Source organism: Pseudophryne corroboree, chromosome 5 (assembly GCF_028390025.1).
Source record: "Pseudophryne corroboree isolate aPseCor3 chromosome 5, aPseCor3.hap2, whole genome shotgun sequence".
NCBI lineage: Eukaryota > Metazoa > Chordata > Amphibia > Anura > Myobatrachidae > Pseudophryne > Pseudophryne corroboree.
This window is the reverse complement of record NC_086448.1, coordinates 148,557,255-148,573,311: the sequence shown is the minus strand read 5'-3', so window position 1 is coordinate 148,573,311 and position 16,057 is coordinate 148,557,255. Positions and strand designations below refer to the sequence as shown.

The window sequence follows — 16,057 nt, the reverse complement described above, 5'->3', positions numbered from 1 at the left end:
GATCCAGAATCATGGCCTTACTAAAACAAACAAGCCACTGTAGTCAGTCCGCCTATTCGTAGAGATACACACTGAAAAGGTTATTGCCACAAAGGGTCTCCGTCAGTATGTGGAAAAGAATGAACATTGGCCCTCATTCCGAGTTGATCGGTCGCAAGGCGAATTTAGCAGAGTTACACACGCTAAGCCTACGCCTACTGGGAGTGTATCTTAGCTTCTTAAAATTGCGACCGATGTATTCGCAATATTGCGATTACTAACTACTTAGCAGTTTCAGAGTAGCTCCAGACTTACTCTGCCTGTGCGATCATTTCAGTGCTTGTCGTTCCTGGTTGACGTCACAAACACACCCAGCGTTCGCCCAGGCACTCCCACCGTTTCTCCGGCCACTCCTGCGTTTTTTCCGGAAACGGTAGCGTTTTCAGCCACACGCCCCTGAAACGCCGTGTTTCCGCCCAGTAACACCCATTTCCTGTCAATCACATTACGATCGCCGGAGCGAAGAAAAAGCCGTGAGTAAAAATACTTTCTTCATAGTAAAGTTACTTGGCGCAGTCGCAGTGCGAACATTGCGCATGCGTACTAAGCGGATTTTCACTGCGATGCGATGAAAAATACCGAGCGAACAACTCGGAATGAGGGCCATTGTTTGTACATTTCTTTGTAATGTATATTTGCTTGCAGGATCCATTGCTAAAAGCACACTTCCATATTTCTGCAGAAGCCCATTTCACCGGCGATCGGGATGCCAGCAGACTTAGGGGTCTATTTACTAAGCCTTGGATTGAGATAAAGTGGACGGAGATCAAGTACCAACCAACCAACTCCTAACTGCCATGCCACAAGCTGTGATTCCAAAATGACAGTTAGGAGCTGGTTGGTTGGGACTTTATCTCCATCCAGGGCTTAGTAAATGAGCTGCAATATACCCGTACTCGGCGCCAGTGCGCACACACAGGCCCCGTCGTGCGCGGCCCGGACAATACGATCACATCACATTGGCTACGAATGCCTCTACCTGATTGACAGGTAGAGGTGTTCGCGGGGTGGGCGGGGGCGGCGACGGACCATTGTGGGGGCAGCGCAGGAAAAAAGGGGGTGGGGGCATTTTCGGGGTGGCTGCATGATGTTACACGCAGCTGCTTCGATGGAAAAAATGTCGAAGGACCGGCTACATACGCAGCCTAGCTGCGGCTGCAGGGGTTCGCCCACAATTGCTGCGACCGGAATTGGATTGCGATCGCAGCCAAGAGGCGGGAGTTAGCATGCTGGCAGCCTTGCCCTGTGCTGGGCGGCCCCCAGCATGCTACAGAAGGGATTGCAGATTCTGCTTTTTAGCAACTGCAATCCGTGCTGAATAAGGTCCATAATACCGAAAGCGGAATCCCAAAGGAGAAGAGCCCAACAGGGGTTTGGTAAGTATACTTAACTTCCCCACCAACCCCCTAACCCTCCTTCCCCCACAGTCTAACCCAAACCCTCACCAGTGGTGACTAAACCTAACCCCCTCTTCCCGCAGCCTAAACCTGACCCTCCCTCCCGCAGCCTAACCCTAACCCTCCCCAGTGGTGCCTAAACCTACCCCTCCCCCCCCCCTTCCCGCAGCCTAAACCTAACAGCCTCTTCCCACAGCCTAAACCTGACCCTCCCTCCCGCAGCCTAAACCTAACCCTCCCCAGTGGTGCCTAAACCTCCCCCCCCCCCCCCTTCCCGCAGCCTAAACCTAACAGCCTCTTCCCACAGCCTAAACCTGACCCTCCCTCTCGCAGCCTAACCCTAACCCTCCCCAGTGGTGCCTAAACCTACCCCTCCCCCCCTTCCTGCAGCCTAAACCTAACCCCCTCTTCCCGCAGCCTAAACCTGACCCTCCCTCCCGCAGCCTAACCCTAATCCTCCCAAGTGGTGCCTAAACCTACCCCTCCCCCCCTTCCCGCAGCCTAAACCTAACCCCCTCTTCCCACAGCCTAAACCTGACCCTCCCTCCCGCAGCCTAACCCTAATCCTCCCAAGTGGTGCCTAAACCTACCCCTCCCCCCCTTCCTGCAGCCTAAACCTAACCCCCTCTTCCCGCAGCCTAAACCTGACCCTCCCTCCCGCAGCCTAACCCTAATCCTCCCAAGTGGTGCCTAAACCTACCTCCCCTCCCTTCCCGCAGCCTAAACCTAACCCTCCCAAGCAGAGGTGGATTTAGTCTGCACGGGGCCATGAACAAGATACCAATTTAGCCCCCCACCCCACCCCCCTCAAACAATAAATAGCACTGTATTTTAATTCCTGATTTATGCCTCTTACATTTTTTGTTGGTTTTCCTCCTTATATTCTATTACAGCATATTAACATAGAATTTGACGGCAGATAAGAACCACTTGGCCCATCTAGTCTGCCCATTATTACTTCCCCCTTCATTGATTGCACCATGGGGGTCATTCTGAGTTGATCGTAGCTGTGCTAAATTTAGCACAGCTATGATCGGAAACTCAGACATGCGGAGGGATGCCCATCACAGAGCTAGTCCACCCCGCGTGTCAGTGCCGGCCCCCTGCACAAATACAAAAGCATCCCACAGGCGATGCCTTTGTATCTGTGGAGTAACTCCCGACCAGCGCAGCTCCTGTGGCTGGCCGGGAGCTGTGTCTCGCTGCCGCTGGCCGCAGCGGTTGCGTGATGCGTCATGCAGCCGCCGCCCCCCCAACGGTCCGGCCACACCTGCGTTGGCCCCCTCCCGCCCAGCGACCGCCGACGACTGCCATGCGCCGGTGTACTGCGGCGCATGCCCAGTTCTGACCCGATCGCTGCGCTCCGACAAACTGCAGCGAGCGATCGGGTCGGAATGACCCCCATGTCCCCTCACCGCTAACTTCCTTCCATTATTACACCACTCAGTTTGCATTTTAGACGGGTGCTGCCCTCTCTGAATGTAGCAGGTCCCCATAACCCATTATTACACCCTCACTCACTGACCGCATTGTATGTGAGTGATCGAGGCTTACAACACTGCAGGACTAGAGACATAGGCATGTGCTGGAGTTGGCATCCAATAGCTGTCTAATCACTGACAGCCTGCTGGGAGTATTCAGCCAGCCCAGTGCTCCGACATTTTTGACAGCGGTCACGGTCCGCCGGAAATGCCCTCCATACAGCCTTATCGGTGGGCCCCCTGAAACCCTCAGGGCCCTAAGCAGCCGCCTTGGTTGCGTTGTGGTAAATCCTCCTCTGCTCCCCAGTGGTGCCTAAACCTAACCTACCCCCTTTCCGCAGCCTAAACCTAACCCTCCCCACCGCAGCCTAACCCTCCTGTACCCAGTGTCACAATTGAATTACCGTGAAAAAGTGCCCACCGCCTAAGGTAGTATAAAAATAAGTACCCTCAGGACTTGCAAAGCTTGCATGTAGAGGTATCTTTAAAAGGTTCTTCTCCTGAGGTTCATGCTAGAGAATCTGTGTAATCCATGATCGTCCTGGTTGAAAGGAATGGTATGGGTCCCTAGCATGAACCTCAGGAGAAGAAACTTTTAAAGATACCTCTACATGCAAGCTTTGCAAGTCCTGAGGGTACTTATTTTTATACTACCTTAGGCGGTGGGCACTTTTTCACGGTAATTCAATTGTGACACTGGGTGCACCATTTATTTAAAGGCACAACCACTAATCACATCAGAAATTGATTTATGCACACCTTTATATATGTTGGCAATATTACACTATTGTGTGGTATTCTTCTCATTTTCATACGGACCGCCTACGGAGTCAGTGGGAAAGCTGGAAGACCGGCATCAGGAGAAATACGATTCATACTACACGCTTGATATATACATGGGATGTGGTATGCATATTATTATTTACTTCCCACTTGGAGTTTGCATAACACAGAAGGCGCTGGGTTCTACCATTTGCACATTTTATCCATTTGGACTTTTGAAATAGAGTCCACCCGAGACGACCTTTCTAGCAGCCCCCCTGAATAGGGGAAGTGTTCTTGAACTTTCTAATTTAAAATTATACTAGTCTTGTTATCCAGGTAGCAGCGCTATTTGCACCATTGTTTTCTATATATATATATATATATATATATATATATATATATACACACACACACACACACACACACACACACACACACACACACACACACACATATATATACTGTATATACAGACGGAGGTGTGCCGTGATTCAGGGGGGCATGGACTCGCAGTACGCCCCCATTTGCATGGAGACAGGTGGGGGCATGCCACGAGTCAGGGGGCGTAGATATACGGCAGAACATGGGGGCCACTAGAGACGTTAGTGTGCCGGTCCCAAAAAATTTCTGTTGCCGGCCAAGGTTGGGATTCGACTGCCGGCATCCCGACCGCCGGCATGCTGAATGTATCCCATTTCACATTCTAAGCCATTCCATTTAGTTCCCTTTCTAGTCACAGTGGTGCCAAAGACTGCATTGTAATCACACAATCAGAGCAGCATGTTACCTGGTTACTGGAGGGTGATGGTATCCGGATGATAGGTTGACACTGTATTGGTCGACTGGCAATAGGTCGACACCATATGATCGACATGCATTAGGTTGATATGTACAAAAAGTCGACTGTGCTTAAGGTCGACAGGTACAAAAGGTCTACATGACATTGGATCGGCACACAAATGGTCAACACATGTTTTTGGTGTTTTTCATATTTATTTTATTTACTATATCTATTGGGAATGATAACCTGTGTGGCGAGGATATACGTTAGTAGTGATTAGGGAGGCCAGTCCCGGGCCATTTTTTCAATCCTGGGTATAAGGATTGAAAACTGTTCAATCCCGGGATATCTGGGATTCCAGGGATACCCGGGATTGGCTTTTCCCTATGTGGCCACCCCCTCACCCCACCCCGCACACATAACTCACCATGTAGCGCAAGCTGACGGGTGGGAAACATCATCTCGTCTCTCCTGGCGGTGGGTGACGGTGCAGCGTCATGCTGCGCTGGGGAGCCGGGAGGAGGAAGCCGGGCAGCGTCTGAGTGTCCAGAGAATGCTCAACACTGAACCCTCAATCCCCGGGATTGGAGCTTCCAAGCCCGGGACTGAATCCAGGCCGTATAGGGACCTAAATCCCGGGATCCCGCCAATTTCCGATCCCGGGATTGGCTTCCCTAGTAGTGATGATGGTCAGATACAGTAACATGAAATATTCCAGATTTGGCCCAAAAACCATAAAAAACATGTCGACCATTGTGTGCCGACCATAGGCATGTCCACCTTTTGAACATGTCGATCTTTTGTAGATGTTGACCTTTTGTACCTGTTGACATAATGCATGTTGACTATTTGGTGTTGACATATTGACTGTAAACCAAACATTGTCTTCTATTAAGCCACACCCAGGGTGATATCTAACCAGCGGAAACTACTCAGCCACAGGTTAGCCCACTTCTTGGATGTGTGAGAACTATACTCAATCTTAGAACTGATCTGAGACATAGGGAGGGTATGCATTTTTTAAAGACCGACCATCGGGATTCCGGCGGTCGCAATACCAACACCAAAATCCCGACAGGGGTACAATGCTGCCGTCGGAATACCTGCGAGGAAGGTGATTCTCCTTCTATGGGTGTCCGTGACACCCACAGAGGGAGAATAGAACCTGTGGCAAATGAAGCGAGCCACCAAGTCCACAGCTGGGCGAGCGCAGCAATTTCACAAGGGGCCTCAATTCGCTCGCCCCGTTGCGGGCATTGTGGTGGACGAGATGCCGCTGTCGGTACAGTGAGAGCCAGCATCCTGTACGCCGGGATACCATACCGATCCCCTAGGGAGCTATAATGTATGGTTGTAATGGTGACACAATTAGCCTCCCCCCATCTCACCTCTCCAGTTGTTCTGTGAGCATGTGCAGTGCAAGTGTATACTTTTGTGGGGTATGTCCAATTCAGCATAAAGCCATCCGTATCCATAGTTGTAGTTTGGTATTCCAAGCATAAATAAGATTTATACATAAAAACTGACATGCTCAACACCTGCTATGTAACAGTTAAAAGACCATTTTCTGTCAAATGTTATGTGACTATGATATACAGTACAGGCACAGCAAAAACATTAGGCTTGGGATAAAGTGAAGATGACAAGACACTGATCAAGCAGGACAAGGAGACAGTGGGCCTAACTTACGTTTGTTAGTAAAAAAGCAAGCAACTAGGCAAAACCATGGTGCATTGGCAGGTGGGCAGATGTAACATGTGCAGAGAGAGCTTTAGATTTGGATGCGATGTGTTCAAACTGAAATCTGAATTGCAGTGTAACATTAAAGCTGTCCAGTATTTTGTGGGCTACATGCAAAATCAGCCAGTATTTACCCTGCACAGAATTTTTTTTAAATCTGTGTGCACATGTTACATCTGCCCCACCTACAGGCAACATGGTTTTGCCCAGTTGCTTGCTTTTTTGCTTTACTTACGGTAAAGCTGGGGTTTCTGTCACTCCTCAATTCACCGAATTACAGCAAGCAATGTCAGTCTTTAGATCAGTATAGAAATGTAGCCACAGAGGGTGAATTTAACACGACAAGCTTTGTGTGTTTTCAGATTCACTCTTGTTATTCCATAGGTTCTTATTTCTTCTCTGATCTTAAACTGCTCATTCATCAAACTGGTTTTAAAGATTACATATGCATTACATAATTCAACAATAGAGGGAATTATTGGCTAATTTATCAATATTGGCTAAAATGTATTTAATAAGCAAAATAAATACATTTTTCAAAAAGCACAACTCGTGCTAATTGACGGGGAGTCTTTATAGTCTACAGAAGATATTCATTGACCTTGAATATGATATATTTGACAATGAACAACTAAAAAAAAATATAATAAATCTACATTTTTAATACACAAAAGAATTAAAAATATTGGTTAAAATGACCTTCAGGCTGTGTGTATAAGGTGTATATGAAACATAAATGCATTCTGTGCTTAGACTTGGGTCCCATCGCCATTATATCTCATTATGGTATGCAATTATTCCAAAATACGGAAAAATCCGATATCCAAAATACCTCTGGTCCCAAGCATTTTGGATATGGAATACTGAACCTGTATATGTGTATATATACACACACACACACACACACACACACACACACACACACACACACACACACACACACACACACACACACACACACACACACACACACACACACACACACACACACACACACACACACACACACACACACACACACACACACACACACACACCTTACAAATCCTGCATCTGCCCCTGAAATCTTGTAACCTAAGAGTCGGGACAGGGGGCAGGAAGAGGTGTTCTCCCATAGGCAAAATGCTGTAAGGGCGTATTCATGCAAATGTGGCCCATGCAGACCAGCGGGTAAGTGCATATATTCCTGTGTCTGTCGCACCTGGTTACAGCGAGTACGCTTACAACAGTGGCATCACTATGGGTGTGCGGGCAGAGGGGGAAGGGGGGGGGGGGGCTGACACCAAAATTCTGGCTCCTCCTCAATGACAGCACATTACGTGCAGCACTAGGCTCCTGTAACAGTGTAGGAACCGGCACTGCAGACTCCGGAGGCAGCCCAACATCTCTGGGACCGTCGGAGTGATGAAAACAGGGTCGGAAGTGAGGCTACGCCCTTCTCATATGGGCTTCACCCCTCCCCATGAGGCCACACCTCTTTTTAGTGACATGTATTTCACCCACACAGAGGATCAGTGACTCCCCTGCTTATGATGATGACTTGTATATATTTGCGATATATGTGCAACATCTCTGGGACCGTCGGAGTGATGAAAACAGGGTCGGAAGTGAGGCTACGCCCTTCTCATATGGGCTTCACCCCTCCCCATGAGGCCACACCTCTTTTTAGTGACATGTATTTCACCCACACAGAGGATCAGTGACTCCCCTGCTTATGATGATGACTTGTATATATTTGCGATATATGTGCAACATCTCTGGGACCGTCGGAGTGATGAAAACAGGGTCGGAAGTGAGGCTACGCCCGTCTCATACGGGCTTCATCCCTCCCCAAGAGGCCCCACCTCTTTTTAGTGACATGTATTTCACCCACACAGTGACTCCCCTGCTTATGATGATGACTTGTAATAAACCAGGCGATATATGTGCAAATATACAAATTTCTATGAGTGATTTACACTCACTTTGTTTCCAGCTTTGTGTTAGCCCCATGCTGTTCCAGACACGTCACAGGTTGTGAATAATTGACCTTCTTAAGCAACATCTATAGCAATAGAAACCATTAATGCAGCTACTCGACCTATTAGTCAAATGACAGCAACAGTGTTTTTTAACAGCCTATTTCAGGCAGAAGTACTATTTCAAGCATGAGTAGTGATTCCCGTAAGTTATAGTACCGAGCATTGTGATTTCAATCAGAAAACATTATTTATCATTGGAGTTACCCTTTAAATATAGTGACGTTGACCTCCACTTTTCTACCTACATTCACTCTCTGCTTCTCTCCTTCTTTATCTCATTTACGGGGCACTAGAAAGTACCTTGGTCCTAAACAGCAGCGGAACTACTGTACGTGCATGCAACGTGCTCTAGATGCTGCAACCCTGGGAGTGGGAATTCACTGTAGATAGGCTGATCCAGAGTGAGGCTGACCCCATTCTCCCTAGTGCATACCCTCCAACATTCTACACATAAAAATCAGTACAAATTAGAAAATGGGACGTGGCCACGGAAAGAGGGGACGCGGTAACGCCCCTTTTCCTATACTTTCAATGGAAGTTTGGCGAGCCAAAAATTGGTACAGACCATAAAAAAAGGTCCTGTACCTGCTAAAAAGGTACAGTTGGAGGGTATGCCAATGTTGCATTTGATGCTTCCACAGAGACCTTGAAATGAAAAATGGCCACCCTATAGAACTCTATGCAAATATTTCCCTGCCGTGGATCAGTCAGTTTGGTAAGCTTAAGCCAATGGCTGTTCTCAGATATTCCTTTGTCCCTGTTCAAGACTTCGGGGGCCCATTTATTAACATTATTCTAGTATCACTTAAATGTATTAACCTCTTCAGTGGTATGCCCAGAAATCTTCTGGGGTAGCCAGCGCTGTCAGTGCTGGCTACCCGGAAGATTTCCGGGCATGCTACCGACTGACTCTCCGGGGGCAACCAGTGTCGGACTGGGGCATGTAGGGCCCACCGGAGAAATGCAATGGCAGTGGCCCATGTTTAGGGGTGTGGCCAGTCTGCAGAGTGGTCTGCCACCTCATTGGTTTGACTAGCCATTACAGAGTGTCTGGGCCCCTTCATAAATATATACAGTAAATTCAGTTGCTGCATGCATGATAATGTATCAGATTAATAACAGATTAATAACAGCAATGCACTGTAGAAAATAAACCATAGTCCAGTATAAGGTAACATATAATGTATAATTCAAGTGCACAATCTGGAATCTGATCCTTAGAGCAGGTGGGCGGCCCCCAGGCAGTGGGGCCCACTGGTGGTTTCCCCTGTTCCCCTGTGGTCTAGTCCAAACCTGTGGACAGCCGTACAGAGTGACGGTGCCCGGGAATCATCATAAGCTGTTATGGAGTTAAGCCCACCCAAGGACTCCTATTGGTCGGGGGCGTGCTTAACAGTGTAATAGCTTATGCTGATTCTCAGGTGCCGCTATGCGGCCGGTAATCAGCGTTGATGCGGGTGATCCCTGCGGTACTCACCTCGCCTGCTCACCCCCCTCTTGCAGATGCTCACCCCCCTCTTGCAGATGCTCACCCCCTCTTGCACTTATCCCCTGCATCCCGGGAATTAAGTACACACCCTGCTAGGTGTGTATTTTTTTTTAGCTATAAACCCACTGTTTTAGGGTTTTTTTTCATCAGCACTAACGCTGGAGATGCCCGGGTGTTTCCCCATTCTCTGACACCCCAGCCATCTCTCCGACATCCATTTTCTGACACCCCCAGCCATCTCTTCAGCATCCCAATCTCTGGCACCCCAGCCATCTCCCCAGGACCCCATTCTCTGACACAAGAGCCATCTCTTCTGCACCCAGTTCTCTCACACACCCTACCCTACCCCTATGGCCATTCAGTCAGCAAATCACATTTGCTCATTTCTATACAAATGAAACTGAAAGATATTTACATTTCAGCTGCTTAACACACCCAGACTACAACCGCTCACATACCTCAGTGGCTGAGACATGTTTTTTCCCCTTTACATGAAGTAAACGACGTATGTTGTACATGTTTGTCTCCACATGTTTAAATCCTGAGGCGACTCCTCCTTTCTTGTAGCTGTAGAATGAAAACAGAAACTGCGTAAAAAACATCTACTGTACAGGAAAACAGATTACAATGTAGTTCTAATATAAAAATACATCTAAATAATGTAATATTCAGGAAATCTTCATCTAAATACATTTGTGAAAACCAAATAACTCTCAATGCATTTTTAAATTAAATCTGTGGTATTATGACATACACTAGCACCTCATTTAAAGTGGGCACATCACTGTCTCACACCTACGCATTATACAGATACCTGAACAAACATATATGTCACTTACTGTATATATCTATCTAACTATATGCCTGCATGTATATAAAGTTTTGATACGAAAAAGGCGGGAACATGCTCATGTGACACTGGGGTGTGCTCCAAACCCCCTTCAGCTTACGCAGACTGGCCAGTGCCGAAAAGCATCGGGAGTCATGACCAATGGTCACAATGGTGATCTGAGACTGTGGCCTCAGGCGCAGCACTTGGGTCCTTGCTAATGCATACAGGGAACGTCTATCTCCTGCAGACGCCTCCTGCTGCATTAGAATTTTAATGACGTGGGATTGCACATCTGCTTCATTGTTGCTGTGCAATTCCTTACAAACATGAATCAGGTCTCATGCTGCTAACTAGGATCATCTATATATTGTCAAGGACTGATAACTGCAGAACATTCAGACTGAGCAAAAGTTACCATTGAAAAAGCGTAATCTAAGCACTTACATTACTCCATTCTTGAAGTAACTTTTAAAGGTGGCTGATTCATTCCCCTGCACCTCTCTATGTTGTATTGGGCTCCCCCCTAAAGCATCGTCCAGCTGGGTTGCGTAGACTGCAGCAGCTCCTTGTTCATCCTGAGTGCTGTCCTTTCCTATCCAGTAGTGGAGATCACTGGACATGCCACTGTTCGATTTCTTGATCTGTAAAAAGAAAGCAAATTGCAGATCAAAAACAAACAAGAGATACCATGAAAAGGATAACTGGAGACATATTAGTCTAACTGTACTTAAATCCAATTAAATTGTGTAGTATTTTGCTATTTAGTTTTAGTTGAACTAATATCTTAATACAGTAAAAAAAATAGTGATTTACAGAACTTACTGTACTTCCCAGTGTCTAGCACTTCTACCATGTCCAGCAACCCTGATTCGTTCCTCCGTGTCCTCCCACTCTCCCTTTTTTTCTCTCCCTAAATCCAGCCACCACATCAGTCAGCTCCACTCTCTTCTCTTAACCCACCTCCACATGGGTTCAGGACCTCTCTCCTCTCTCTGTGCAGCCTTCACATAGATCAGCTCCTCTTTCTTCTTCTATCTATCTTCCACATGGGTCAGGTCCTCTTTCTTCTTCTATCCAACCTGCATGTGAGACATCTCTTTATCCTACCCCTATACAGCCTCCACATGACTCAGTGCCTCACTTCTCCCACTGTCCAAATTCTCCATGGGTCAGCTCCTCTCTCTTCCCTCTATCCAGCCTCTGTATGGGTCCGTGCCTCACTCTTCCCCCTATCGAGCCTTAACATGTGTCAGTGCCTCACTTCCCCCTCTACTCAATCCGCACATGGGTCAGCTAATCTCTCTTCACTCTATCCAGTCTCCACATGGATCAGTGCCTCACTCTTTTCACCCTATCCACACTCCACATGGATCACCTCTTTTCTCTTCCTTTTGGACATAACTTCCTCATCTTTCACTACACAACTAGTATCATTAGTCTCATCATACTGAGACCTACAGTAGCCCCAGACATTATATGAGTTAGACATATAATCATTTACTGACAGTATGTTACTAACAAGACTAGCAAGGAAACAATCATTTCTAACAAGGTAAAATGGTCTGCAGTGCAAATGCTATTTAGTGCTCCTTTTTAAAGGACTGACTCTGTTTTTGTTCAATCTGCATAAAGTTTGCACATACAAATAACAGTGTTAGAATAGGAGACCACTACTGCGCATACTCCAAAATGGCTACTCCGCGGATGCTTTATACCCTAACTAATATGGCTACCACCAGAGTTAATACTGCACATGCATGGTGCCATTTTTATACTGTGTAGAGTCACATAGAGTAGTCGGAGATGGACATCTCCACCTTAGCTCCAACAGACCTCCTGTTTTTACTAGGGTTACCGCTGTTCCAGCATCCTGCACTGCTACCCGCATCCAGAGGACAGTCACTGGCTGGTGAGCCGTCACAACCCCACTCCACTTCATGCCTCAACCAGTGTAACAGTGAGTTTAGCTGTACCTTCGCTTCTAAATAAACCACACTACTGGTTAAGCCACTGGACTGTTCCTTGGGTCAGAAACACTCTACCCTGCCATATACCATCACATGTATACACATATTTCCAACACTGCAGGTAGTGCATTTAGCAAGCAGTGATGGGAGGTGCTCAGTTAGGATCTGTGAATTCTAAATGAAGGCATCTCAGTGGTGGTTTGAGGTGCACTTTGTAGATGGGCTTCATAGTATCATAAAATAAGCTTAGCATTGGGGATGTGCAGAAGAAAAGAATAAGGTGAACAACGAAATGGGCAATGGAATCATCTAGATAAGTACGTATGTTCTTAAAAACATCTGAATCAGGTTCTGCATTTCTCCAGTAGGCCTCATTTATAGAACAGCCTTCTAAGGAATGAGTCCCAATTTACTACTGGGCTGCCATAATTCCTAGTGGTACCAATAGGCTACTTCACAAAAGATATGATAATAAACTCTGCAGCCTATGCTTCAGTTGTCACTGCTCATACTGATAAGCCCAGGCTGTTTTCTACAATCTCTGGTGCATATTTAGCTGTCAGCGTTTACATACTGGTATCACTGAGCAAACAAACTGCAAGGTATTTTGATGTCAATATTATTGAATGCATCAAGTTCCTTATTATAATTGCCAGAGTCGGTCATAGGCATAGGCAAACTAGGCAATTGCCTAGGGCATTTGATATACCTAGGGGCATCAGCAGCTTCTGCTGATTAAAATGATATGTGGCATGCCTATATTCTGTATGTAGCATTTCATATGCAGATACAGCCACAGTCTCACACAGTATATAGACATGCTGCATATCATTTTAATCAGTAGAAGCTGCTTGTGCATCCTAGCCACATAGCAATGCAAATAAGATGCATTTTCATTAAAAACATGTGCCCATCGTTAACACTAAGGCAAGATTTATGAGGACACATCTGTATCCAAGCAGAGGCAGAGGTCACAGTGTTAGTGGCAGTGTGAGTGCTGTGTGCATGTGAGTGGGTTGGTTGTGCAGTAGTGTTCGGAATATGTGTACGGAGCATTATGTGTGTTATGTAAAAATGCATTAAAAATGTGCAACATATGTGTAAGGGGCTCTATGTGTGTCATTATGTGTATAAGGGCATTAATAATGTGTGGCACATGTGTAACAGGGTACTACTGTATGTGTCATTATGTGTATAGGGGCACTAATAATGTGCAGCAAATGTGTAAGGGGCACTATGTGTGTCATTATGTGTATAAGGGCATTAATAATGTGCGGTATATGTGTAACAGGGTACTACTGTATGTGTGTCATTATGTGTATAGGGGCACTAATAATGTGCAGCAAATGTCTAGGGGGCACTATGTGTGTCATTATGTGTATAAGGGCATTAATAATGTGCAGCATATGTGTAAGGGACATTATGTGTAAAAGGGCATTAATAAAGGTTGTCATAATGTGTAAGGCACATTATATTTATAAGGACATTAATAATATGTTTCATATGTGTAAGGGACATTACTGTGTGGCATTATGTGTATAAGGTGCTCTACTATGTGGCATTGCATATAGAAAGGGCACTACTGTGTCGTCTAATGTAAATAAAGAGCAATAGGGTGGGGTGTAATGTGAATAAGGAGCAATTCAGTGTGATATAATGTGAATAAGGGGCTCTACTGTGAGGAGTAACGTTTATAAGGTAAAGTGATACTACTTTGGGATGTAATATGAATTATGGACACTATTGCATGATCAAATGTGGATAAAGTTGCAGTACTGTGTGGCGTAATTGGAATTGGGGTTACTATTGTGTGGCCATGCCCCTTGCCAGCAAAAACACACCCCTTTTTGGGCTGTGTGCCAAATGTGCGAACTGTTCCTATTTAAAATATAGGGTGTACAAACACCAAAATAAGGACTGCTATGGATGAGGGGTGGTGGTGCTGGGAAAGAGGTGCAAGGTCAGAGGCGGAACCAGCGGTGGTGCTAGGGGGCACCAGCCAAAATCTTGCCTAGGGCATCATAATGGTTAGGGCCGGCTCTGATAATTGCTTTATTACTGATGGTGAACAATGAGTTTCCTGCTAAGTCTCATTGTTTATTCGGTGACCACATTAACAGGGTAAGTTTCCTAATCACTTGTGTAATGAATAACTTGAAATCGTTAATATCTGCAATTTCTTTTTTAAAGTTGCCAAATTAATCTAAGAACTATTCAGATATAAGCATGTATTGTAGTAAGCACCCAATGGCCTATAATTGAAGAATATTTCACATAAAAAAGTAACTTTATTTTACTCACAAATAAAAGACTTTTACAGCTTTTGTGCACAACTCATACTTGCCTACCCTCCCTCATTCTGCAGGAGACTCCCTGAAAAAGCAGCAATCTCCCTGACTCCCTGAATAGTCCAGCAATCTCCCTGATTGCACCTTAACCCCATTATGCAGCTGTTACATTCTTGAGGGGAAGAAATAAATCACAGATACATACATTTAAATGGTAACATCAGTGCCATTTCCTTGTATTGGTTATAATAAGGCACAATGGGGCCTAATTCTGAGTTGATCGCAGCAGCAAATTTGTTAGCAGTTGGGCAAAACCATGTGCACTGCAGGGGGGACAGATATAACATGTGCAGAGAGAGTTAGATTTGGGTGTGGTGTGTTCAAACTGAAATCTAAATTGCAGTGTAAAAATAAAGCAGCCAGTATTTACCCTGCACAGAAACAAAATAACCCACCCAAATCTAACTCTCTCTGCACATGTTATATCTGCCCCCCCTGCAGTGCACATGGTTTTGCCCAATTGCTAACAAACTTGCTGCTGTGATCAACTCAGAATTACCCCCAATGATCCCTATGGCTACATGCATTTTAAATAAAGTTTCTCGTGGCCACTTACAGTATATGGAACCTCTTGTAAAGCACAACACACAAACAAATTCTGCAAAATATCAGTGTCTTTTCTTCAACAAGTAGATCTTACTAACTTTGGGGCTCATTTACATTTGGATGTACGTCATTTTTATGACGCGCCTCTCAGATGTAGCAGTACATGACTGCGCTGATAGGTGTTACTTTCACAACTCCCTGAAATGCTTTTATTCAAAAGTAGTTAAGTCATACTTGCCTACTCTCCCGGAAGCTGCGGGAGGCTCCCGATTTTTGGGGTAGCCCACCGCAATCCCTGGAAGAGTAGGCAGGTCTCCCGCATCCTGCTCGCACCCTAGTGATGCGGGCAGGATGAAGAGATATACCGCCATATTCGCGAGTCCGTGGGGTGGGGAAGGGGTTAAAATTACGCAAATTGCATATTTGTAGCCCCGCCCCCTTCCTGTGGACCCACGAATCGCAGCGTTTCCCAATGTGGGGGTGGGGCTTAATGATCTCACAGCCCGCCCCCGCCCCCTGAAGTCTCCTGCTGTGTCTCCTCTCCAGTCTTCTCCCGGAGAGGAGCTATTTAAAGTAGGCAATCCTGAGTTAAGTATGGCACAACTCTTTCTCCCCATGTCCAATGCATCCATTATAACAATACTATAAATA

General features: G+C 46.0%; 1 protein-coding gene across 1 annotated transcript in view; it reads right to left on the bottom strand.

The window, feature by feature from the left end:
- The window catches only part of VILL (villin like), a 219,245-nt gene that overhangs the window by 92,963 nt on the left and 110,225 nt on the right, over window positions 1–16,057 (bottom strand). Inside the window, exons 4-5 of the mRNA XM_063921788.1 lie at window positions 10,990–11,186; window positions 10,172–10,280 (exon numbers count right to left, since the gene is read on the bottom strand). Of these exons, the coding sequence (XP_063777858.1) occupies window positions 10,172–10,280; window positions 10,990–11,186 (306 nt within the window). The remainder of the gene's footprint in view (window positions 1–10,171; window positions 10,281–10,989; window positions 11,187–16,057) is intronic.